The sequence below is a fragment of the Paramisgurnus dabryanus genome, chromosome 16 (assembly GCF_030506205.2).
Source record: "Paramisgurnus dabryanus chromosome 16, PD_genome_1.1, whole genome shotgun sequence".
Taxonomy (NCBI): domain Eukaryota; kingdom Metazoa; phylum Chordata; class Actinopteri; order Cypriniformes; family Cobitidae; genus Paramisgurnus; species Paramisgurnus dabryanus.
In genome coordinates, this window is record NC_133352.1 from 5,628,456 (window position 1) to 5,653,013 (window position 24,558).

The 24,558-nt window shown below is 36.9% G+C and overlaps 2 protein-coding genes across 2 annotated transcripts; one reads left to right on the forward strand and one right to left on the reverse strand.

The window, feature by feature from the left end:
* Nucleotides 1-1,578: 1,578 nt before the first annotated feature.
* On the reverse strand, nucleotides 1,579-14,054 carry rell2 (RELT like 2). Its single transcript, XM_065249132.2, has 6 exons — nucleotides 13,951-14,054; nucleotides 10,798-11,018; nucleotides 7,153-7,215; nucleotides 6,956-7,019; nucleotides 3,532-3,711; nucleotides 1,579-3,283 (listed from the first exon to the last, which is right to left on the reverse strand). The coding sequence occupies exons 2-6, from the start codon at nucleotides 10,988-10,990 to the stop codon at nucleotides 2,620-2,622; spliced, it is 1,164 nt and encodes a 387-aa protein (XP_065105204.2). The 5' UTR covers nucleotides 10,991-11,018; nucleotides 13,951-14,054; the 3' UTR covers nucleotides 1,579-2,619.
* A 337-nt stretch (nucleotides 14,055-14,391) lies between these two features.
* hdac3 (histone deacetylase 3) lies at nucleotides 14,392-24,454 on the forward strand. Its single transcript, XM_065249138.2, has 15 exons — nucleotides 14,392-14,570; nucleotides 15,582-15,664; nucleotides 15,760-15,902; nucleotides 16,121-16,202; nucleotides 19,895-19,951; nucleotides 20,100-20,155; nucleotides 20,658-20,791; nucleotides 21,015-21,095; nucleotides 21,685-21,758; nucleotides 21,836-21,900; nucleotides 22,038-22,127; nucleotides 22,441-22,499; nucleotides 22,653-22,732; nucleotides 23,544-23,701; nucleotides 23,888-24,454. The coding sequence occupies exons 1-15, from the start codon at nucleotides 14,516-14,518 to the stop codon at nucleotides 23,955-23,957; spliced, it is 1,287 nt and encodes a 428-aa protein (XP_065105210.1). The 5' UTR covers nucleotides 14,392-14,515; the 3' UTR covers nucleotides 23,958-24,454.
* Nucleotides 24,455-24,558: the final 104 nt, after the last annotated feature.

The window sequence follows — 24,558 nt, forward strand, 5'->3', positions numbered from 1 at the left end:
TTTTCACAAAATTTCACTTTGAACATAAGTAAGGAATTGTAACAGAACAGAACAAGAAAGATTTTTGACTTTTTTTTAAATATAAATCACTATGAGCTTATTATTATCTTTGCAAAAAATAATTAAATTAAATTACATTTTCATTGCAACCCGACAGTACATTTTTTTATGGTATGAACACTATGAAAATAAAATTAATTCAAATTTAAATAATATAAATTCTCAACATAATGCACAGGATTAGCAGCAGGACAAATGTGTTACTTTCATCATGAACAGGAACTCCTGACATTTCAACCCGATTTACTTTAATTTTGAAAAACTCTGAGAAGGCAAACTTGTGTTACAGGATTTGTTACAGCACTAGATAACCTATAGATGATCAGTATTGTAACACATGAAACACCATGCATTATAAGAAAGAAATGACCCCCTTAGGAATTTACTTACCAATGCTGAAAACAGCTTTCGTGACCTACACGCGTTTAACAAATATGTGTTTCAAATACAAAATAGTATTTGAAACAAAGTTGTGTTTGATAGGGTTGATGAAAATGCCTTTCGTATTTTGTATCAAAATACTTTATTGTTGTGTATTTTTGTATTTTTAAAAAACTATAAAATACTTTGTAAGAATTCTACATGACGACATCATAAAAATGCGGCCTATGTTTGGTGCCTACTGAGAAGCCCAGACCAGAAAATTTATCCATACGCCTTATTCAGTCTGCCGCCATGTTGATTCCAAACCGAGTGTTGGATGGACGTCCAGAGCATGCGCTTTAAACCGGCTGTTTTGTATTAGGATGCTGGTCATTCAGCCATCAAAACACACAAAATACATCATTTTACAAATTTCCACTGGACAGAAAAAAACTCAGAAATCATGGATTGGTAAATAAGAAGGAAATATGACCTAATTTGAGATGAGAATAGCGCATTGTGTACATAATATCCGTTTTAGATATTAGCCTGTTGGCTAATTTCTCATGTTGTCAGCGTGTTTACTTTTCTTTTAAACCCCAATATAGTGCAACAATACAATATTTATATGACACGTATACATCTCCAGTTTGTATAGAACATAAATGTATTTTCTCTGCTATGTTTATTCAAGACATGAACATTGACTTAATAATGTGCGATTGACTTGATATTAATCTATTTACGTGATAGTTTGTTGTGCAAGTATTGTTAGAGGTAAAACCCACAAAAGTTGTGTACAAATGTTATTTAGTTAGAAATGTTGAGTCTGGTCAGTGTGCTTTAAAAAACAACCAGAGAAAGTTTAACGTATCCATGCCTTGCATTTTTTTGTAATCTGTATGAATTGTAGATTTGTACTTAGTTGTTGGACTATATTAGTGTTTTTAAGAAAAGTAAGCTTGCTTACAACATTAGAAATAATGATTAGCCAACAAGCTAATAACAAACACAATTTATGTACACATTTTTATCTCTTTTATCTCAAAATTAGGTCATATGCCCCTTCTCATTTTAACAATCCATGATTTCTGAGGTTCTTTGTCCCGTATAAATGTGTAAAATTATGTATTATCTGTGTTTTGATGGTTGAATGACTGGCATCCCGGTACAAAACAGTAGGTTTAAAGCATCCCTCACAGCCTCGGTTTGGAATCAACATGGCAGCAGGCTGAATAAGGCGTATATGAAATGTGGTGGTCAAGTTAAGAAACGTGCAGGCTGCCAGCTTTTCATATTTTTTGCATAATTTGTAATCATTTTTAATAATTCATGTTAAGTTTTGATGTTTGTTTAACTAGCCTAGGCTAAATAGTTTAGCTAGCTACTTTCAGTCTATGTTGGTTGTGCATGAAAAACATAAAACGTTTCAGTGTACAACAACTGGTATTTTAATGCCACGATATTGGTGTAGTGGTCTAAACTTGTTTGTCAGTGTTGCTTATGCAAAGTTTTGTTACCGTTTGTTACCCTTTGTTACCGGTTGTATATGTCAGATTATTGCATGACTCAATCTGAGTCAACATAATGGTGAAGCAATAGATCAAATAGTCCAACTGATGGAAGGTTTGCGAAGAGAAGAAATTTCATGCTCCTTTGTAAAAGTATTTTTTTAGTATTTTCAAAATACAAAAATACAGTAGTTTATTTTGATACATTTTGTAGCTGCTGTATTTTGTAGTTTTTTTTCTGTAGCTGCTGTATTTTGTAGTTTTTTTTTTGTATCCTTAAAACAAAGGTATTTTGTATTTTATTTTAAAATACATTTTGATATATCTTTGCCCAACCCTGAATGTAGTCAAAGAAAAAGTCTGAGAAAAGTTACTTTCGTCCCGCGTTACTTTCGTCCCGCATTACTTTCGTCCCGGTTCTCCCCTACACTAAGGGGGCGGTTTCCCAGACAGGGCTTATCTTAGTCCCAGACTAAAATACATGTTTAAGCAGCCTTAATTTAAAAACACCTGACATGTCATACCATAAATCAGTGCCACTGTTTTGTCTCAAGATGCACACCAGTATTGTTTTTGTAAGGTTTGTTTGTAAAAACTACTTACATGTACCAATATAACTAAAGCTTAGTCCCGGATTAACCTAAACCCTGTCTGGGAAACCACCCCATGAGTGTTATTTTAACACTTAGGGGTTTTGCTGTGTATCTTTATCAGTCATGGTGTTATCTTTTGGCACATTATCATTTCCGCTATCCTCAGTACTAGCTGTAGATGTAATAATCGTCTCCTCCTCAGTTCGAACCACAGAAAATCTAGAGCGATCACAAACTGTGACCGTTGTCTTTGTATTTAATTTGTCTTGTGAAATCACATCTGAAGTCCCTCTGTCAGAGATTTCACCCCCTGAGCTACTCTCGTGGACCGTTTTCTCCAATTTATGAGCAGAACCTTTATTTGAGTGTTTGTCTAATGCTGTTTCAGAGTCAGTACGCAACACAGCAGCTGAACTCAGGCACTCTTCCAGAGAGACCGACAGCTGATCAGCAGTATTCTGCCCTTCTTTGTCCTCCACAAACATCTCTTGTATCGCTTTGGTTCCCACTGGATTACTTCCCTTGTAGAAGCCAAGCAGTGGTATGCTTTTCTTCCGCTTGCCTACATTTGGGACCGTGCCGTTAGTTGCTCCGTCTTTAAACATGTTGCGGATGTTGTATTCCTCCTGAGGCTTTTTTGAGGTATCTTTAATTCCTGAGAGTGTTGTGTCATTCGACATGTCACCCGGTTTAGGAGTGTGCAGATTAATCGAACCTTGAAGGCTGTTTTTTTTCTCCATGTGGGTGACACGAAATCTGTGGATTTAAAGATGATTCTGACATGAGTCTTACAATTACAGCCTTTTAACTTCTTTCCACCCATAAATCATAATAGGGTACAACATGGTATAGCGATTATATTGTAGTCACTGCTGAAACGTGGTATAAGGCATCCGTTCCAACTGTAAATACAAGAATGTTACTCTTTTGGAAAGAAAATATATGATTGTGTGATTGATTTTAGAAATGAACATAATATGAAAACAATGTCCATTATGTCATACCTGCCAACCGAAAATACAGTCTGCTCCCCTGGTCGGCCTTTGCTTTTAAACAAACGACTTCTGCGTCGTGTTTTTAATAAATGTCCCTGTCTACAGTGGACACAAGAGCTGATTTCACCTCCCAGATGAACTGTGTGATGGTGCAGGGGAGGACCATCTATACTGTCTTTGCGACGTAACCTGGACAAAAAAAATATATACACTATTTAGTATCTCTATAAAAACATATGACCATAACCATACTGTTTAAGGTCCTAAACTGAATGAAACACTTAAAGTTTGACTGAACTTTTTCAATGTTCTTAACTTTAAACATTTTTCATCTTAGTCCTAGCGGTGTGCCTTTATTATCTACAGGCCTGCTCAAAAAACAGCTTAAACCAGCCTAAGCTGGTTAGCTGATTTTAGCTGGTTTAAGATGGAAATAGTTGGCAGGCTGGTTTTAGCTTGTCTCCCAACCTGGCCAGGCTGGTCTTCCAGGCTGGTCCAGCTGGTCTCCGAACCTGGCCAAGCTGGTGTCTATGGATGCCTGAAATTCGATCACAATGCGTCCTCAACTGCCTCTGCACCAAGACACACTGATCAGATAACATTCCGATCAAACTGCATTTACACTTGTCTTTTCAATGTGTATATGGCTACAGGTTTTATGTTAATGCAGCCTATTTTACAAAATTATAAATTAATCAGATTGTTCCACTTACTGACAAGATTATATTCAAGGATAGTTTATTATCACTGTGTGTGGTTCCTTTTTTCAAAATATGTGTTCTGCGCGTCGAGAGACCCTATGTGCATCACATGTTTTGTAAAAATAAGTGCCTGCTGCAGATGCGTCTAAAGGGTTTATGATACAAGAGATGCTCGTGTTTGCCAGATACTCACATAATCTCATGTGTAATCAGAGTTTACTGTTAAGGGTGTGTCTTGCATGTATTTTGTGAACGTGAGCGTTTCTTTTATCATAAACGATTTTGACGTGTGTGCAGCAGGCACTTATTTTGACAAAACACGTGATGCACATGGTTTACATGAAGCAATAAACACATATTTTAAAAACACAAGCAACACACATGACACTCCGAACACTTATTTTGAATTAGCGCCCCTAAGAAGAGCAGTCACAAGCTGCCATTGTTAGTTTCACAAATAAATTATAGCATAAAATAAAGCATGAATCTGTAGCATGCCTTGACTAAAATAAGATAAAATTATTGTCTGAAGAAATACATTCACCATAGTTGTATGACAATTTTAACAAGTGTTCGGGTTATAAATATAAAGACTTTTACACAAAATACAAATAAAACAAACATCGCATTTCTATAATAAATAAACTACGTAATGAAAAATACTACATTCAGACAAGTTTCACAGCTAAATCAAGCCAGCCTGACCATCTTAAAACAATTAAAACCAGCCTGACCAGCTTAATCCAGCTAAGACCAGCCAGCCTGACCATCTTATTCCAGCAAAGACCAGCCTGGCCAGCTTAAACCAGCTAAGATCAGCCACGCTGACCAGCTAAGACCAGCCTGAATATCTTAAATCAGCCTGAGCAGTTTAAACCAGCTAAAACAAGCCTGACCAGCTAAGACCAGTTTGACCAACTTAAAAAGTGGTCAACCCCTCTTAAACCAGCATGATAAACCAGCCATGACCAGGCTGGGAGACCAGCTAAAACCAGCTTGACCAGCTGTTTTTTCAGAAGGGAGTGGTGTGAAGTGTTGGCCCCTTCATATTTCTTATGTTATTGCATATTTGTCACACTTTAATGTTTCAAATCACCAAACAAATATAACTATTAGTCAAAGATAACACAATTGAACACAACATGCAGTTTTTAAATGAAGGTTTTTTAAAATGTTTGCCCGCCCGTTAAAACATAACTTAATTGTGGTTTATCACACCTGATTTCAGTTTCTCTAACCACACCCAGGCCTAATTACTGCCACACCAGTTCACATTTAAGAAATTGCTTAAATAGGACCTGTTTGACAAAGTGAAGTAAACAAAAAGATTCTCAAAAGCTACACATTATGTTGAGTAGTAATTGAGATCTATCAGTCTGAAAAAGGTTATAAAAAACATTTCTAAAACTTTGGGACTCCAGCAAACCGCAATGAGGGCCATTATCCACAAATGGCGAAAACATGGAACAGTGGAGAACCTTCCCAGAATGGCCGGCTGACCAAAATTACCAGAAGAGCGCAGTGACAACTCATCCAAGAGGTCACAAAAGACCCCCCAACAACATCCAACGACCTGCAGGCCTCACTTGCCTCAGTTAAGGTCAGTGTTCATGACTCCACCGTAAAAAGAGACCGGACAAAAATGACCTGCATGACAGAGTTTCAAAACGAAAACGGCTGCTGAGCAAAAAAAGGCTCGTCTCAGTTTTGCCAGCAAACTTGATGATCCCCAAAACTTTTGGGAAAATACTCTGTGGACTGACAAGACACAAGTTGAACTTTTTGGAAGGTGTGTAACCCATTACGTCTGGTGTAATAGTAACACAGCTTTTAAGAAAAAGGACATCATACCAACAGTAAAATATGGTGGTGGACGTGTGATGGTCTGGGGCTGTTTTGCTTCTTCAGAACCTGGAAGTCTTGCTGTGATAAATGAAACTATGAATTCTGCTGTCTCCCAAAAAATCCTGAAGGTCAATGTCTGCCCATTTGTGTGTGACCTCAAGCTGAAGCGAATTTGGGTCCTGCAAGCAGGACAATGATCCAAAACACACCAGCAAGTCCACCTCAAATAAAGACTTTGGAGAGTCCTAACCTCAATCCTGTTGAGGCTTAAAATGATGGTTCATGCTGAAAACCCTCCAGTGTGGCTGAATTACAACAATTCTGCAAAGATAATGGAACAAAATTTCTCCACAGCGCTGTCCTTGACTCAAAGCAAGTTATCACTAATGCTTGATTGTTGTTGTTGCTGCTTAGGGTTGCCCAACCAGTTATTAGGTTTAGGGGGCACACACTTTTTCACACAGGGCCATGCAATTTTGGATTTTGTTTTCCCTTAAGAATAAAAACCTTCATTTAAAAACTGCATGTTGTGTTATTTTTGACTTATATTTAAATTTGTTTGTTGATTTGAAACATTAAAGTGTGACAAATATGCAAAAACATAAGAAATCTGTAATAGGCCAACTCTTTTTCACACCACTGTTAGTGTTCAATTCATACTGAATTTACATTTTCCACATCACTATTTTGCACTGAGAACTAAATAAAACATTCCTTTATATAATTCTAATAAATATGTGATAATATACAAAAACAGAATGAAATATAAAGGCGCCAATGATGTGGATATATGTACAGGCTAGTTTTGTTCCATCATTCACACTATGAAACAAATGTCATTTAGATTTCAAAGCCACGTGTGTGGATAAAGCAGTATAGAAATATACCAAGGGTCATGATGTTCACAAACATTTTGGCCACCCAGCATATCTTTGAAGGCCTCTGTATTGGCTGGAACACAAAATTTGTCATAAATTATTAAATAGATTGCATGCAACAACATAAATAATATAAATACATGACAAATGAAATATTAAATGTTTTCTGATTAAAAATAAAACAAAATACTTCAATGAATCTTTACCTTGGTTTTCAATGATGCACTTCAGAATTTGTTCCACAGTGTCCTGACTGTCATCTGATTCATCTGCAGATAAACAGCCATTTTTCATTTTATATTACATTTAAATGTTAACCTGTGATGGGTTGTTTCAATATCCAAATTGCTGGCTTGTTCGATGGTTGGGTCAAATACAGTATAAACATTTGTGTGTGTGTGTGTGTGTGTGTTTATTTTTACCCAATGGTTAAACAAAGCATTTTCAGGGTTATTAGATCTTAAAATCCTAATGCTTGTTGAGAAGAACAAAGAAGGTCATAAAAGGTTTGAATGGGTAAATCATAAATCCTTTTTAATATCAGGTGTAAACAAGAGTCTTAGGGTTTGTTCACACAGCACACAAATTTGATTAGTTTTCATGTCTAACTGTGGGAGCCGACTTTTCAGCATCACATTGTTAATTAATGCTGAAATCAGATCTGTTCGTTTATATTGTTTAGTCAGCAGCTGGTGTATTTCCATCAGTTTGGTTTAGTAATGTCAGCTCAATGCCAATATACTTTCTAGATGTGAAGTGGCTTTGAAAATAAAAAACTAGAGATTCGTCTCATGCCTTAACTATGACAACAGTCAACAGAGAGCACATATGATAAAGTACACTCAGAAACACACATTCAGTTTGTCCTTAACACTAGTTGTGCTAAATTACTGCAGATAACTCATTACCAATCCAAACTATTTTACATGTTTTAAGTTGTGGTGAACAAATAAGTTGACCATATGAGTACATTGGGTTTAGCAATGAATCGAGTTAGTTACTAGTAACTTTATCTAAATCGACAAAATTTTACTGTATAACCTTAAAGATTATATTTTTTTTATAAAATGTGTTAATTTTCCTGCTCCACTAGAGTAAACCTTAGATTTTTACCATTTTGGAATCCATTCAGTGGTACCACTTTTAGGAAAGCTTAGCATAATCCATTTAATCTGATTAGATCATTAGCATCAAGCCTTAAAAATAACCAAAGAGTTTTGATATTTTTTCTATTTAAAACTTGAATCTTCTATATGTCATGATTCTGCCCTTTTGTCATTTTATTATTCCAGTCTTGAGGCAGGATCATGGCAGGCCCAGGTTGTTTGTGTTTGTATATCTCGTCTCCTGACTCCGCCCCCTCGTTTCCCTGTTAATCATCCCATTATTGTTTAACCCTTGTCACCTGTTCCCTCTTGATTTGTTCCCTATTTAATGCCCTTGTGTTCTCTGTCCTGTGCTGATTCGTTTTGTAAAGATTCATGTGATACTTGTGCTGTCTTGACTCTAAACCAGTATTTGTGCCTTTGTCTGGATTTACCTGTTTATCTGTAAGTTAGTGTATTGTCAGGAAATTGTTCAAGTTTATTGTTTTGTAGTCAGGTCTTGTTCAGTCCTAGTTTAGTGTCAGTTTTATATTTATTGTCTGTTTATCTTTGCCTTGTTTTACCCCCTCGTGGGTTTTTGTTTTGTATCTTTTGTGTTCTTTTGTGTTCCAGCCAATACAGAGGCCTTCAAAGATATGCTGTGAAAGTCGGCACACCTCTGATCTACTGGCTGTCCTTCAACGTTATGCCCAGCTGATACCTGACCAACGATCACCGGCAGAACCGCTTAATCTCCGCTAAATCTCCATTTCCGTTCTCCCAAGGGTTTTTCCCTCCTAGGACTTATTTTTCCTCGGATAAAAGCCCGGGGTTTTTTTTTCTCCTAGGGGGTTTTTCACCCCGGGAGGCAGCCTTTTTGGGCTTTACCTAGCTTCCTCTTCTATACGTTGCTTTAGTAATACGTGCAATTATAATATTGAGTCATAGCCGCAGCAAATTTAACTGCTCATGCTATCATGTATTCTGTTGTGCTATCTGTCGTTTTCTGTGCTTTTCACTGCTTCTATTTATGTAAAGCTGCTTTGAAACAATTGACTTTTGTGAAAAGTGCTATATAAATAAAATTGAATTGAATTGAATCTTTTGTTATAATAAAGCCTGTTGTTCATCTATCCTGCAATTGGGTTCTCACTCTATCTCCTACCTGGAGATTCCTGACAGGACGAATCAGCCATTTGAGAACCCAGCAGGTAGGATGAACATGTCTGCCCTACGAGCCCACCAGGCTCATCTTCTCTTCGGCCTCAGACAGGGGGAGGCCGATGTGCGGTCCTTTGCTGCTGTCTTTCACGCTGCTGCTAGGGACTCAGGGTTTAATGAGGCTGAACTGAAGTGTATCTACAACCGCTGCCTCAATGAACCCCTCAAACCCTCAGAGATGAGGATGTTGGAGCCCCTGGGCTTTGTGGATCAGGTTCGCTACACAATGAATCGTGAGGAGCTCAGGGGTCCAACTGTGGTGAGACCACCTACCCAACTGCCATCTGTCCCTGAGGGCTGTGTCCTGGCCGTCGCTTCCCTGGAAGATCCAGGTCTGCCCACTGTGACTCCAGAGAACCCTGCTCTGTCAGTCAGTCTGCGTGGTAAGCGAGGAAGGAGGATTTCGTGGGAGTCAGTGTCTGCTGGATCCTCCACAGAGCCCACCATGCCCACGGCGGAACCCACCTTATCTGCTCCACGACCTAGAAGGAAGAAGAGAAGGAAGCGAGCTTCCAGTCCATCTACTCAGTCTCCTCCTGGGCCCGCATCAGATCCACAGCCAGCTGCAGCGCCCCCTGTCACGGCTCCGCAGCCAGCTGCAGCGCCCCCTGTCACGGCTCCACAGCCAGCTGCAGCGCCCCCTGTCACGGCTCCACAGCCAGCTGCAGCGCCCCCTGTCACGGCTCCACAGCCAGCTGCAGCGCCCCCTGTCACGGCTCCACAGCCAGCTGCAGCGCCCCCTGTCACGGCTCCACAGCCAGCTGCAGCGCCCCCTGTCACGGCTCCACAGCCAGCTGCAGCGCCCCCTGTCACGGCTCCACAGCCAGCTGCAGCGCCCCCTGTCACGGCTCCACAGCCAGCTGCAGCGCCCCCTGTCACGGCTCCACAGCCAGCTGCAGCGCCCCCTGTCATCAGCTGAATGGATTCCAAAACAGTAAAAATCAAATGTTTAACACTAGGGGAGCTGGAAAATGAGCATATTTTCAAAAAAAGTGGAGTGTCCCTTTAATATTTCTATACTATATTATATACTATATTATAAATACAAGTTCCTAAACTTGAACACAACATGATGTGTTCAGTTAGAGATTTAAAGCCATGTTCATTGTCAATATTGTGGTGGTTTCCTGTAGTTAAACATCACTGAGTTGTGAAACATCAGTGAATAATTGAAAATCAAGATAATTTTATGGCATATCTTTTGTATTTTTCTTTTTGTATTTGTTGTTGTACTTCAGAGTATATAAATATATATTCAGTTAAGCCACTTTTAAACAATCCACATAGGGAAAAGCACTTTATAGATGAAACTGCTTGCATTACCACATTATTATATCACAATTATTATAAATCTTACAGAATTAGCACTTTCTGTCAATCTATAAACTTGTTATATAAACAGTGTTCTAGCATACATATTTGTACATCTGCATTTATGATTTCCCTTTCCTGTAATAATACTAAAAACTCTTTGCTTTCTGAGTAGCAAGTTTATTGACATATTCATGCTTAAACAAGCACACATATTAGATAAAAATGACTTGCCGTCTTTTTCTGTCTCTAGTTTTTCCTCGCAGGCTTCTTCATCGTCCTCCAGTTCACATCTATAGCCTTTCTTTTTCAGCAAATGACATACCAGGAAACCCAGAAGACCAGTGGTGAAAAATAGAAAGACCATGAGGAAGATGATGTATGTTGGCGGAGGTTCACCCACACTGGGTGTTTCGTGGTCTGCCATCCCCCTGTCAGCTTTCACTATGGACGGTCTGCAAATTGCACAAAAGAAAATCCATTACATTCGTAGATGAGGTAGTGCACGCTCCAACATTGAGGAAGGACTCTTTGTCACGCCACCTTACTCTCCTGGCTCATTGAGATAATCAGTCACTCGACTCTTCAGCATAATATTTCTTGCTAAAACCTAACTTTATCTTGCTTTCCAGGCATGTCTTAGGAACAGCTTGGCCCACACCCTCTGTTTTCACTTAGATAAATCAGCAAAACTGATATACGTCATCGCTTCAACTGAGCCAAAAAAGCACGGTGTATTTCTAATTCTTTTGTTTGAGTTTTGTTATAAAAATTGTTTAGTAACAACTGCCACAATAATTGGATAACCATAGTGTTGGTTAGTTAGAAGCATTACAGAATAGTTTTTAAAGATCAAAACCATTTGAAACCATACAGCAATAATTAAACAAATTAAAGAAACAAGCTCACAGGATATATCATTATTATATCAAGTTTCATTCTGTTTATTGTGTTTAATGCAAATTTCCTTGTTCATGATTATTGGTTTTGCGTACGTGTGGTCTAAGTTGTTCTTACGTTTTTGCAAACATTTAGAAGAAATTTTAGTATGAAAGTTTCTGTTGATTCATGATTTGTTAGTTAAAACGTCCAAACACATATTTCACATACAAAATCGTATGTACGCATGCTTAGTGAATGAGACCCACTGTTTTTTAACTGAAATATCAGTTAATATGTGTGTATTATTACATTTTAATGAGCAGTACAGTACACTGTTTGTAATGTTATGTATGGGTCTCAGACCTTTGAAAAGTACTTAATCCTGGAAGCGTAATTGTATTTGCTCTGTAACCAATAAGAAAATGTTTGGTCAATCTCTTTGAAATGTTGCCCTCTGGCTATTGTTTCAGGGCTCTGAATACAAGCATATTTATTGATAGGTACAGGTGAAACTTTTCCTTTTAGCTCAATCTCCTCATCAGTTATCTGTCCCACAAACTCTCTCTTATTCCAATATACAATATTCTCTCTGTTTATTTCCACTGTGTACTGTTTGATAATGTCAATCCATTCTCATGAAATGCACATAAATAGCACGCAGAGTGAAAAGTCGTGCAATGCATTTGCCAAATTCCAATTTTGCGTGCATATGATACAACAATACTTCCCATTCACTTAATAAAGTGTATCTTTTTTTGTTGTTTATGTATTGCTTTCTTAATTTTTTCTGTTTTTTAACCATTGTCCCTTAGGTTTGGGGTTAGATTTGGGAATTGCTTTAGGATGTCATTTAATAGGTTTCTTCATGTATTTGTCAATTTTTAAACCATGGTCACTTAGAGTTGGGGTTAGAATTAGGGTCTGGGTAAGGATGTCATTTTATGTAACCAAAAGTTGTTCTAACCCTAAACCCAGGAGACAATGGTAAAAAAACTGAACAAATTAGAAACCAATACATAAAACAACGCCCCCAAACAAAGATTAACTGTATTAAGTGAATGGGAAGTAGCCTATTGGAGTATCATATGCACGCAAAATTGGTATTGGCCAAATGTATTGCATGACTTTTCACACTGCGTACTATATACGCATATCATGGACATTATCCAATGTCATATCCCATAGAAATTCATTTCTATTCATATTTTTTTACATTTTGGCACATCTTATTACCCCTTGCAGAGGTGTAGATAGTTATGTCTATTAACAGTGTGTGCGCGCGCACAGTGTGTACCTGGTAATTTTCACGTTGTGGGGACCAATTGTCCCCAAAAAGATAAGAATACCAGTATTTTTGTGAAATTGTGGGGACATTTGTGAGGTCCCCATGAGGAAACAAGCTTATAAATCAAACAGAATGATGTTTCTTGAAAATGTGAAGTAGAAGAAGGGTTTCTGTGATGGTTGGGATTAGGGTTTGGGTTAGGGGAAGGGAATAGAATGTACAGTTTGTAAAGTATAAAATGCATTATGCCTAAGGAATGTCCCCACAAAACATGGAAACCAGAATGTGTGTGTGTGTGTGTGCGTGCGTGCGTGCGTGCGCGTGCGTGCGGGTGTGTGTGTTGAATATTTTTATTATTTTTCTTATGTGTTCTGCTGCTGTTTTGTAAATGTGTGCTGGCATAAAGCTCTTTATGAATCAAATAAGCTTCAGTTGGCAGTAATACGTCTGACCTGAAGTCTGTTAAAATTTAAATGTATAAATTGTTTATGATTTTGGATCAGGTTACAGTGTATGAGCCTTATATAGAGGAAAGCATTAGCAAATGCTGGTGAGATGCTCTGCACCATGAATAGAATGACTCAGCTTTCTTATGACCTCTACAACACATAGACTGCATGATTTATTCTCATACTCAATTTAACTTGCAGTAAACTAATTACTGTAATCTCATACTTTACCTTACTGTGTTTACCATGTAAGGGTTGCATATTTAGAAAATTAGATTATGTATACAGACGTTTTTATTTAAATACAATGCACGCATTTTACATTTTACACTTTGCATCTTAATGAATATAACGTTAATGTGCCTGGATTTATTATGATACTCTTCTTTATCTGTTTGTTTATTAACTTTGTGTTCAGTCTGCACATCTGTTTGTCTGTAGACTCACAAGCAATATGTTAAGTTGAAGTAGCCTAATTTAACTTTGAACAAAAAACGCATTTTGAGATATTTGCGCGCTTTTGCTGACGCGCTCATGTGAACGCGCGTCACGAACGTCCTTGATCTATGCAGTTTTAGACGCTGCTGTTAAATACAAGACTTATTTTATAACAATAGTGTCAAAATGTATTTTTTCCATTACGGTTAAATATCTAACAAATAATATATATGTAGGCTATATAATTAGAATACCACTTTAAAATAAAAAATACGATAGCAAATTAAACTCAACCGTCAGCAGAAAATAAACCATTTATGTTCAGGTACTCACCAATCGTTCGACATGTAGACTTTCAACTGAGAGGATGTTATGATGCAGCAGATAAACTCTCACGACAGCAGTTGTGCTCAGCCCGCTGGATATTTAAAGGTAGATGACATCTCAAAATGTTAGTGTGCCTACTATGAAAGACACAGCTCTCTGGAGCAGCCTACCCCTACACCATCCTTACGTTAAATCACGGGGGAAGTGTATATATATATTATATATTATTGTGGCTTATGAACAAATCTGTAATTTCACTTTGCATTATTCCTGGAAATAAAAACTTGTCTAAAATGTATTCAAATCTAATCATTCATGTATGTCAAGCTTTTCTTTGTCAACTGTAATCCTTTTCCTTGTAGAGCATAAAAAGTTTATCGAATGTTTTTGTGTGTTGATCTTTAGGTGGCGCTGCTGTGCTCCGAATAACCCTAAGAGGAAGCGGAAGTGACGTTTTTCCCGGCAGTACAATGAATATGGCTGCGGTGTAGGGTAGGGAGTAAATAAACACATTTTCTCTCATTTTGCCCTAAATAACCCTTTATACTGAGTCCGTTTACGAAGCGACACGATGACGAACCGAACGGCGTATTTCTATGATCCAGATGTGGGGAACTTTCATTACGGTGAGATTTAACTGTGTGTTTGTGTGTTAGCATTAATGGCTAATCAATGATTACATTTATAGCATGCATTATTTACAGTTATAAATGACACCTCGCTGTGCACATAAGATCTACAGATTGTGTCAATATTAGGTTGACATAACACTGCGCTATACAGTGTGTCCAAAGTGTTACAACAACAGGGACGTGTTGTTCTGTTTTGCGTTTTCCTTTACAAAATAAGGCTATTAACATAATATTTTGAATAAAAATCTAATTGAAAATTATAATAAATGGCTTGCAAATTTGATGTGTCATACTTTTGCTGTAATATGAGCATGCCTGAGAAATCTTTTCTGAAGACCAATGTTATGTGCTTCAGTGACAGTAGGGAAAGTTTGCTCATTTATAATCCAGAAACACTTCTTATTCGTTGTGTTATAACATTATAAATATTTAAATGAGTTAAATATCGTTTATTCATTAAAACTTCCAGGCTTAATATGACTGGATTTTGCATTATCTTTATTATTAGTCAAAACTCAATAGTAATTATTAATCTGTATAAAGTGATTGGTGAAGATGTTGATGGATCTGTATTAGATTATTAAAATATTAATATTGATGCCATGATTTTCAATGTTATATTGCGGTAATGCTTTACAATAAGGTTGCATTAGTTAACATGAACTAACAATGAACTTCTATGTCACTTATTAATCTTAGTTCATGTTTGTTTCAGCATTTACTAATACAAACGTTAACATTGGTTAATGCCCCATGAATGAACATGAACAGTTGGATTTGTATTAACAAACATTAGCAGACATTAATAGATATTTCCTATTGTACTTCATGTTAGCTAATGAATGCATTTACCAATGTAAACCAATCAAACCTTTTTTTAAGGTATTACTGATATTACTATAATACATTGATTATTTGGGAATGGAGTTTCCTAACAGATTATGAGGTTTAAAATAACCACAGAAATTATGTCTTTATTATTTTCCCATCTGGTTTTCACTTAAGGTGCTGGACACCCAATGAAACCTCACCGCCTGTCTCTCACACACAGTCTTGTGCTTCATTATGGACTATATAAGAAAATGATGGTATGATCTTTTGAAACGATAGGACTATGACATATTTTTTATGATTATACATAATCATTTAAATCTGTTGTTAATGAGCAAAGCTCTCTGTACAGGTTTTTAAACCATACAAGGCGTCTCAGCATGACATGTGCAGGTTTCACTCTGAAGATTACATCGACTTCCTGCAGAAGGTCAGCCCAAATAACATGCAGGGCTTCACCAAGAGTCTCAACACCTTCAACGTGGGAGACGACTGGTAAATTTGTCTCTTTATTTTATGGAAATCCTGTTTCTTACATTGCAGTTTCTGATTTTTGTTTGCTCTCTCAATTTTCAATTTAAGTGTGCTTTATTGGCATGACAAAAACTGTACATTTGTATTGCCAAAGCATTTGCAGTTTAGATGCAAGTATAACAACACCATTAACCTCTTGTTCTCTCTCTCTTTCACACTCTCTTTTTCTCTGTGTTTAGTCCTGTTTTTCCAGGTTTGTTTGAGTTTTGTTCGCGATACACAGGTGCCTCCTTGCAGGGAGCAACTCAGTTAAATCACAAGGTGAGATTCTGGAAATGCTTATTAAAACAGCTGAAGCAGAGCTGTGTTGTTATCGTTTCAGTCTAGGCAGCATCCATACATATATAATATCTATGGCTTAAACTACTCGTTTAACTGTGTTAATGTGATTGGTTACATGTTTGTGAAGTAGGAAACAGAGGCGATTTCAAATCACGTGTTTGAGACTGACAATTTAATGGAGACTAGCTAGGCCATGCCAGAACCTTGATATGCTTCTTACAGAGCCACTCCTTGGTTATCCTGGCTGTGTGCTTCGGGTCATTGTCATGTTGGAAGACCCAGCCTTGATCCATCTTTAATGCTCTAACTGAGGGAAGGAGGTTGTTCCTTAATCTCGCAATACATGGCTCCGGTCATCCTCTCCCTCAATACAGTGCAGTCGCCCTGTCCCATGTGCAGAAAAACACCCCCAAAGCATGATGCTTCCACCCCCATGCTTTACAGTAGGGATGGTGTTCTTGGGATGGTACTCATCATTCTTCTTCCTCCAAACACGTTTAGTGGGATTATGACTAAAAAGTTCTATTTTGGTCTCATCTGGTCACTCCTTTGGATCATGCAAATGGTCATTGGCAAACTAAAGACGGGCCTGGACATGTGCTGGTTTAAGCAGGGGAACATTCCGTGCCTGATTTCAAACCATGACGTCTTCGTGTATTACAAACAGTAACCTTGGAAACGGTGGTCCCAGCTTTTTTCAGGTCATTGACCAACTCCTCCCGTGTAGTTCTGGGCTGATTTCTAACCTTACTTAGGATCATTGAGACTCCATGAGGTGAGATCTTGCATGGAGCCCCAGTCCGCGGGAGATTGACAGTCATGTTTAGCTTCTTCCATTTTCTCCAATTTCCCCGTAGCCCTTTCCAGCCTTGTGGAGATGTACAATTTTGTCTCTAGTGTCTTTGGACAGCTGTTTGGTCTTGGCCATGTTAGTAGTTGGATTCTTACTGATTGTATGGGGTGGACAGGTGTCTTTATGCAGCTAACAGGTGCATCTAATTTAGGATAATAAATGGAGTGGAGGTGGACATTTTAAAGGCAGACTAACAGGTCTTTGAGGGTCAGAATTCTAGCTGATAGACAGATGTTCAAATACTTATTTGCAGCTGTATCATAAAAAAAGGTTAAAAAATCATACATTGTGATTTCTGGATTTTTTTTAGATTACGTCTCTCACAGTGGACATTCACCTACAATGACAATTTCAGACCCCTCCATGATTTCTAAGTGGGAGAACTTGCAAAATAGCAGGGTGTTCAAATACTTATTTTCCTCACTGTATAATCTGCTGCATCGTGGAGCCTCCTTTTACTTTTACCAAAATAATCAGTATTATGTTTTTTTTCCGAGCAGCCCTCACATCATCACCATGATTTAAAGGCATTTTGAAGTATCACATAAGAAACGAGTGCTGGAAACGCCAAATTTTGAATTAAAATCCCTTCATCTGCAAACAAGTTTGTACACCCGCTTGAGGTGATTTTTGCAAAAAAATTGTAAATGCGAATAAGGGGATATGCAAATTAATTTACCAACAAATTTTCTGACGTAGGGAACATTAAACCAATGACTAGCTTTTTTCTGCTGTCGTTGCTTTCCCATATATGGGGCTTGACGTCATCGCAATGCCCTTGCTGTTGGTGCCTGCATCAAAAGTTCTGCATTTCTTCTTCTGTGCACAGCATTAAGTTTGGCAAATACAAGCTTACTAAGTCAACAATGCCACTGTTAGTTGCTACAACCAACTTGATGGAAACGGACGAATTTTGAAAATGGATGGAAACCAATATGCTTGTTTAACTCGCAGAAATGCAAACAACTTTTATACAGGGTTCCCGCGGGGTCTTAAAAAGTCTAAAATTCAGAATGTTAAATTTAAGGCCTTAAAAAGTCTTAAAAATGCCCAGATTTTTATCATAGGTCTTAAATGTAATTTACCCAAGTCTTAAATTTCTTTTTCCGCAGAAAATAAAATAGTAATGTAAAACGCTTAAGAACTAATCAGTGGCAGAGGCAGAAAGATGGGTGGGTCTCTAAAAAAGAAACCGGCGTCCGCACTTTGTCATAATCCATGCAAATCGTGCCATTAGCTATATTACAGGTATTGTTGTCTGAATGTATACTGTGGGCTGGGCAAGAAACAAACCTTAAACTTAGTTTTGTGAAAGCAAAAATCTTTTCTGGGTTAATTTAACCAACTAGCTTATCTGAGTATTAGCCAGGTTCTGAAACATAGAGGACCCAGAAGCAGAAAAAAATCAACTTTATTGAAAATCAACTTAAACAGTCGGACCGTCGAGTCACGAGCCACCAACAGCGAGTCAACTTTAGTGTTACACAGTTTTCACTTTGGAGGATTTTGTTTACCTCACTGCTCAAAGCGTGTTTACTTCTTTGACTTTAATATTGCTCTCTGCTGCAATGCACTCGAACCTAACGCGCTTCCACTTCAGCTCTCAACAAACAGCAGCGATTGGCGGACGGAAAACAAGAAAGTACTGTAATAAACCATATATTGCCAAAAAGCGCAATTGTCTTCTTTTAGGAACAATTCAAACTTTTTCATAGCGCAAATGCTTCAGGAGTTACGGTTTAATGAAAATCGGTAGAATCAGAGCGTTTCTTAATCTGAAGGCTGTATTCTCCGGAGGTCGAATAGGAAGGCTGCTGCATACATTATCAAGCCTGGTTTATTAGTTAAGTTAACTGAGCATTACATTCGCAAGTCATAATAAGCATATTACAACAATTTACGATTAACTTAAAATAATCATCAATATTTTAAAGTTAATTTTAATGTTAATATTCTGAAATAAGACCTAGAAATGCGACCTCCGGCTATAGCCTTCGGATTGAGAAACGGTCTTCGTGGATAACGTTAGCAACACATAATAAACTACGAACAGCCTTTTAATGGTCAATTTCGTTTTCTTAATGCAGATAAACATGCATAAACATTATGGGGTTGTTTCCTGGACAGGGATTAGCTTAAGCCAGGACTAGGCCTTAGTTTAAGTGATCTCTTATTAGTGGATTTTATTTGTCAAAAACATTGTTGATAGAATTTTATAAAAAATACTACTTGCACATATTATTGTGATTATATAAATATTGTAAATCAATGCATTTCTTGACTATTAATTAAGAAAAATCACAGCTCTTTGCCTCTAACTCATTGTATTTCAATGGCTCACTATGAGCTCCCAGGAACTAACTGAAGTCTCCATGAATCACGTGATGGCCAAGCTTTTTGGACTTCCATTGTCAGTCTCTTCCTAAAGGGCTATGGATAGAATTTGTCAGCGCAAACACTCGTGGTCTAATAGGGTTAAGCATAATGTATTTCCATGTCTTTTGAGTATTTGTTTTAATAGTGTGTTTATTTTATATTTTTCTATAACTGAATCCATAAAAATAGAACATTTTGAGAATTTCTGAGATCATTTGAATGCTTCTAGTAATGTGTCGTGTTGGTCTTAAATTTTACTCATAATGTTCTTAAAAGGTCTTAAAAAGGTCTTAAATTTAACTTGCTGAAACCTGCAAGAACCCTGTTATAGAGTGGTCATATGATAGATAACAGCCATTGCTATAGTAGGATTAGTAAGTAATGTTTTTGAGTAATGTTTTGTTTAATTTCTGATTAATCACATGCACTTTTCATTTCATAGATATGTGACATTGCCATAAACTGGGCTGGAGGTTTGCATCATGCTAAAAAGTTTGAGGTATGCATTGGATCGCCCTCAATAACCGCAGAAGTTGATTTAAAAAATACCCCTATATAAAAGCATGTCTTGTACCTATAAATGGCACCATAAACCTTTTTATTATAAATCTTAAAAATTTCTAAATTAAATGATTTTCTGTTTTCAGGCCTCTGGGTTTTGCTATGTGAATGACATTGTCATCAGTATTCTTGAACTGCTGAAGTAAGAGACATCACACAACATTATTATACACTAGTCAACATTCGAAGTGGATCAAAACGTTTAATAAAAGTTTACATAAAACCAATACCTAATACCCATTCTTGTCGTAGGACAACTTTGACAAACATTTTTGATCCACTTCAAATGTTGACTAGTATAGATACTTTTTATGTTTTTTGACGTTAAATGTAAATATGTGTGTTCCTGTAGCATTTGGTAGAATGTTGGGTTTTAAGCACAGGGGTTCACTGATAAAATGTATACCTTTTTGCATCTTGCAAATGTAAATATTTTTAAAGATGTATATCTGATCGACATTAATTTTGAGCTTTTTTCTACCATTTTATAGATTTATTTTACAGGTGCTTAAATTTACAGTATCCAAGTCTCCAAAATGCTTTTCACATCACAAAATATCAGATTAGTTTTTAGAGTCAGCTGCTTTCATATTTACTCTATAGTTGTCCTGTGTAAATGGTCATATCTCATCTGTTTCTTATAGGTATCATCCACGTGTGCTGTACATTGACATTGATATTCATCATGGTGATGGAGTGCAGGAGGCATTTTATCTCACAGACAGGGTCATGACCGTATCCTTCCACAAATATGGGAACTACTTTTTCCCAGGAACAGGTTTGTCATTCTGCATTCATACATGTGTTAGCTATGACTGTTACGTTCTGATGGTCATACCGCTCTGGGTAGATCAATTTAAGATCTGGTCATGTTGATATAGAAAACTGGAACTGTCTAATCTTGACCAAATCAAATCAAATCAAATAGAGACTGCTTTTGAAAGATGTGAAAGAATAATGAAAGAATGTGTTTAATGAGTCTTTTGTTATTTGTGTTAAAGGTGATATGTATGAGGTGGGCGCTGAGAGTGGCCGCTATTACTGCCTGAATGTCCCACTGCGTGATGGCATTGATGATCAAAGTGAGTTGCTTTATACTCTAAAGTGAAACATGTTGATATTGAAATTTCTGGAACTGATTAGAAAAACTGATTTACAAATGAAGTTTTTGATGTTACAGTACATGGGGCAATTTCCTGAACAGGGTTTATCCTAGTCCCAGACTAAAGTCTTGTTTTGTCTTAAGATACACACCTGTATCTTTTTTTTTGTAAGGTGTGTTTGTAATACTACTTAAACATCCTAATATTACTAAGGCCTCATCCTGGATTACTCTAAACCCTGTCTGGAAAACCACCCCATAGTGTCTTAACACCTCCATTCCCAGCATGCAGTTCAGTTAAGATTGAAAAATATCAAGTATGATACTGTTGAGGACTTTAAACTAAGTGAAGGCATGGATATTGATGTAGTTAAATGGTCATATGTTTTTCCAGCAATGTTTCCTAGACTATGTTGTAAACGTATACATGACTTAAAAAGTTTGCAAACTGATATGTTCCTAGTAAACGTTAAAACATTTAGTATTGTAGAGACTTGAACTCCTAAGTGTATTAAACAGAAACATGAAATCTTGAAGTAATTTAACTCATTATATATATTTATCTGTAGGCTACAGACAGTTGTTTCAGCCAGTTATCAAGCAAGTGGTGGATTTCTATCAGCCAACGTGCATCGTTCTTCAGGTGAGAGCCAATAAATCTCTCAATGAATGGTGATCTTGCATTGGTTTTGCTGTTCATCTCTCTGGTTTTGTCTGCAGTGTGGTGCAGATTCATTGGGTTGTGATCGATTAGGATGCTTCAATCTAAGCATACGAGGCCACGGGTGAGAAACCTCTGTCCTCTATTCTGATGTTTTCATCTACATGCAGTCATTTTTGCATACTTTAAACTTCAATTATTTTAAAATCCTGCTAGTTAACCTGGTATCTTTGGTTATGATTTTATTTGTTTATATTTTAGAGAGTGTGTGGAGTTTGTAAAGAGTTTCAAGATCCCTCTGCTTGTGCTTGGAGGTGGAGGATACACTGTGCGAAATGTTGCTAGATGTTGGTGCGTTCATTATTTGACTGCTTTTTTGAGTGGTTTAAAGGAAAATATGGGAGTGCACTTATATGAGAAAGTGTGTCATATTATTGTTACAGATTATTTTTAACACACACTTCTGTTTTTCTGTGTAATTCTGTTATGCTTTGTATTTGTGTTTTTCAAATTAAATGCAAAATAAAAAAATTAAAATCACATTGATCGTTTTAATAATAAAATATGTTTTGATATGAGATCTTGAGTCTTAAAGTATTTTTTGGTATTCATCACTGTACTGTCTGATCTTTTTATTGCCTTGTAACCACGTTTTCTTTTTTAGGACATATGAGACTTCATTGCTAGTTGAGGAGTCCATTAGCGATGAGCTGCCATATAGTGGTAAGATAAAAATAAACACATCCTTGTTGTATTCCAAGGGCCATATTTATCTTATCCTGTGTAATATTGATAAATTATTAAATGGCTGGCCCCTGGGTTACAATGCACAGTTTTCAAAGATGTGTAAAATGTCTGTGTTTGTCCTCTTCACAGAATACTTTGAATATTTTGCTCCAGACTTCACACTTCACCCGGATGTCAGTACAAGGATAGAAAACCAAAATTCTAGACAAGTACGTAATGTTTATCTGTAAGCAGATTGGTGCCATCTCGTGAAAAATGAGTCCGTATTCTTGCTTCAGTTGGACACACAAGATGCTCCTCGAAGTTTTTCAGATTATTCTGGTTAACATTCATGAACCCCCTCCAAATGGAAACACCCAGCACCAGATTTGCCAACTGCTTGCGCCAGCACAAACCATCATTTTGTAGTTAAATAACGAGTGGATAATCTGCGCTGAAAGGTGTGGTCTAGTTATTTTCGCAACTGTTGAATGGATATGCATTTCTAGGAGTTTCCCTTTCAGGCACAAAATTTTGTGGGAGGAGATTATTTAAACGATTCACGCAACGTGATTTACTAATGTTTACAGTTTTTAGTAGATTGTGTTGGTCATTATGGAAATCAGCTGCTGTGCCTGTTTTATTCAACTTGTGCTTTTTTAGTAAATAATTCGCAGATATTACCACTCCCCCATTGGCGCTTTTTGGAATTTTGTTCTCACGCTAATTTGCCCCATTTAGTAAATCTGGCCACATGTCTTCATAAGACATATTAATAGGAGATGAAAGGGTGGAAGGAAACAAAAAAATACAAACATATACTGTATATATATATATAGAACTTCAGGGAACCTTCTTTATTTTATCACTACAGTAGTATTTACCAAATACAACATTGCAACATAGTATGCAATACATCAAAACCATTAAATTAATAGTAAGCACATGACAAAATATTTTAATTGTGTATCGTTTAATAAGAAATTGTTTGTCTTTAGTTGCGTGTGCCAAGTAATGGTAGATTGCATTTCTGTTTTGTAGTATTTGGACCAGATTCGTCAAACTGTCTATGAGAATCTGAAGATGTTAAATCACGCACCAAGTGTTCAGATCCACGACGTTCCCTCTGACTTGCTCAGCTATGAGCGACCGGATGAGACCGATCCAGACGAGAGGGGATCGGAGGAAAACTTTTCCAGGTGAATTTCATTGAAGCTCTATGGAATTTTGTTGTGTTTTGAAGTTTATATCCAGTTACAGTCTTCATCTGGACAGTATTCATAATTTAATATTTTGAAATGACTGTACTAAAGAGATTAACAATAACAAATGTCAGCTGCAGATTTTTTAATCATTCCTTACCAACCGCTTCTGTTTCCTCACAGGCCTGAAGCAGCGAATGAGTTTTATGATGGTGACCATGATAATGATAAAGAAAGTGATGTTGAGATCTGATGAAGGTCATCTAGTATTCTGACTCTTGTCTAGTGGAACGTGACTTGGTTTTTGGAACCCAACCATCAAGACAACCATTCCCTCTCATAACTATATTACTTGACTGCAGTGATCGGGTTAAAGATCTCATGCTGTATTGTTTGCAATGTTTCATTGTCATAAACATTTTCTCTTTATCAAAGAGATACAGCACACATCAGCTATAAGAAGATAAACAAGTGGGAACGTCACAGTGGTTTCTGTATACTAAACATAATACATTTGTATTAAGAATCATGTGAAACTGTCTTGGACTATCCAATAGGGACATTATTAACGTAATATTTTTGCCTTCGTTTTTAAATTGTTTATAGAAAGTTTCTGTAATAAATTTGTTGAAAAATTTAAAACGGCCTTTGTAATTACTTTATCACAGAGCATAGCTGATTAAGTTTAGTGATGACACACTTTTGTAATGTGTTGATTTTCCTGCCACAAAAATAAAAACAAAACTAACATTTATGTACATGTATGTAAATAGCATAATCTGAAATTTTGCAATGGTAGGCTTTAAATGTTAATTGCTTTGATTATATATTATATGAGTCATCAAATACATCAT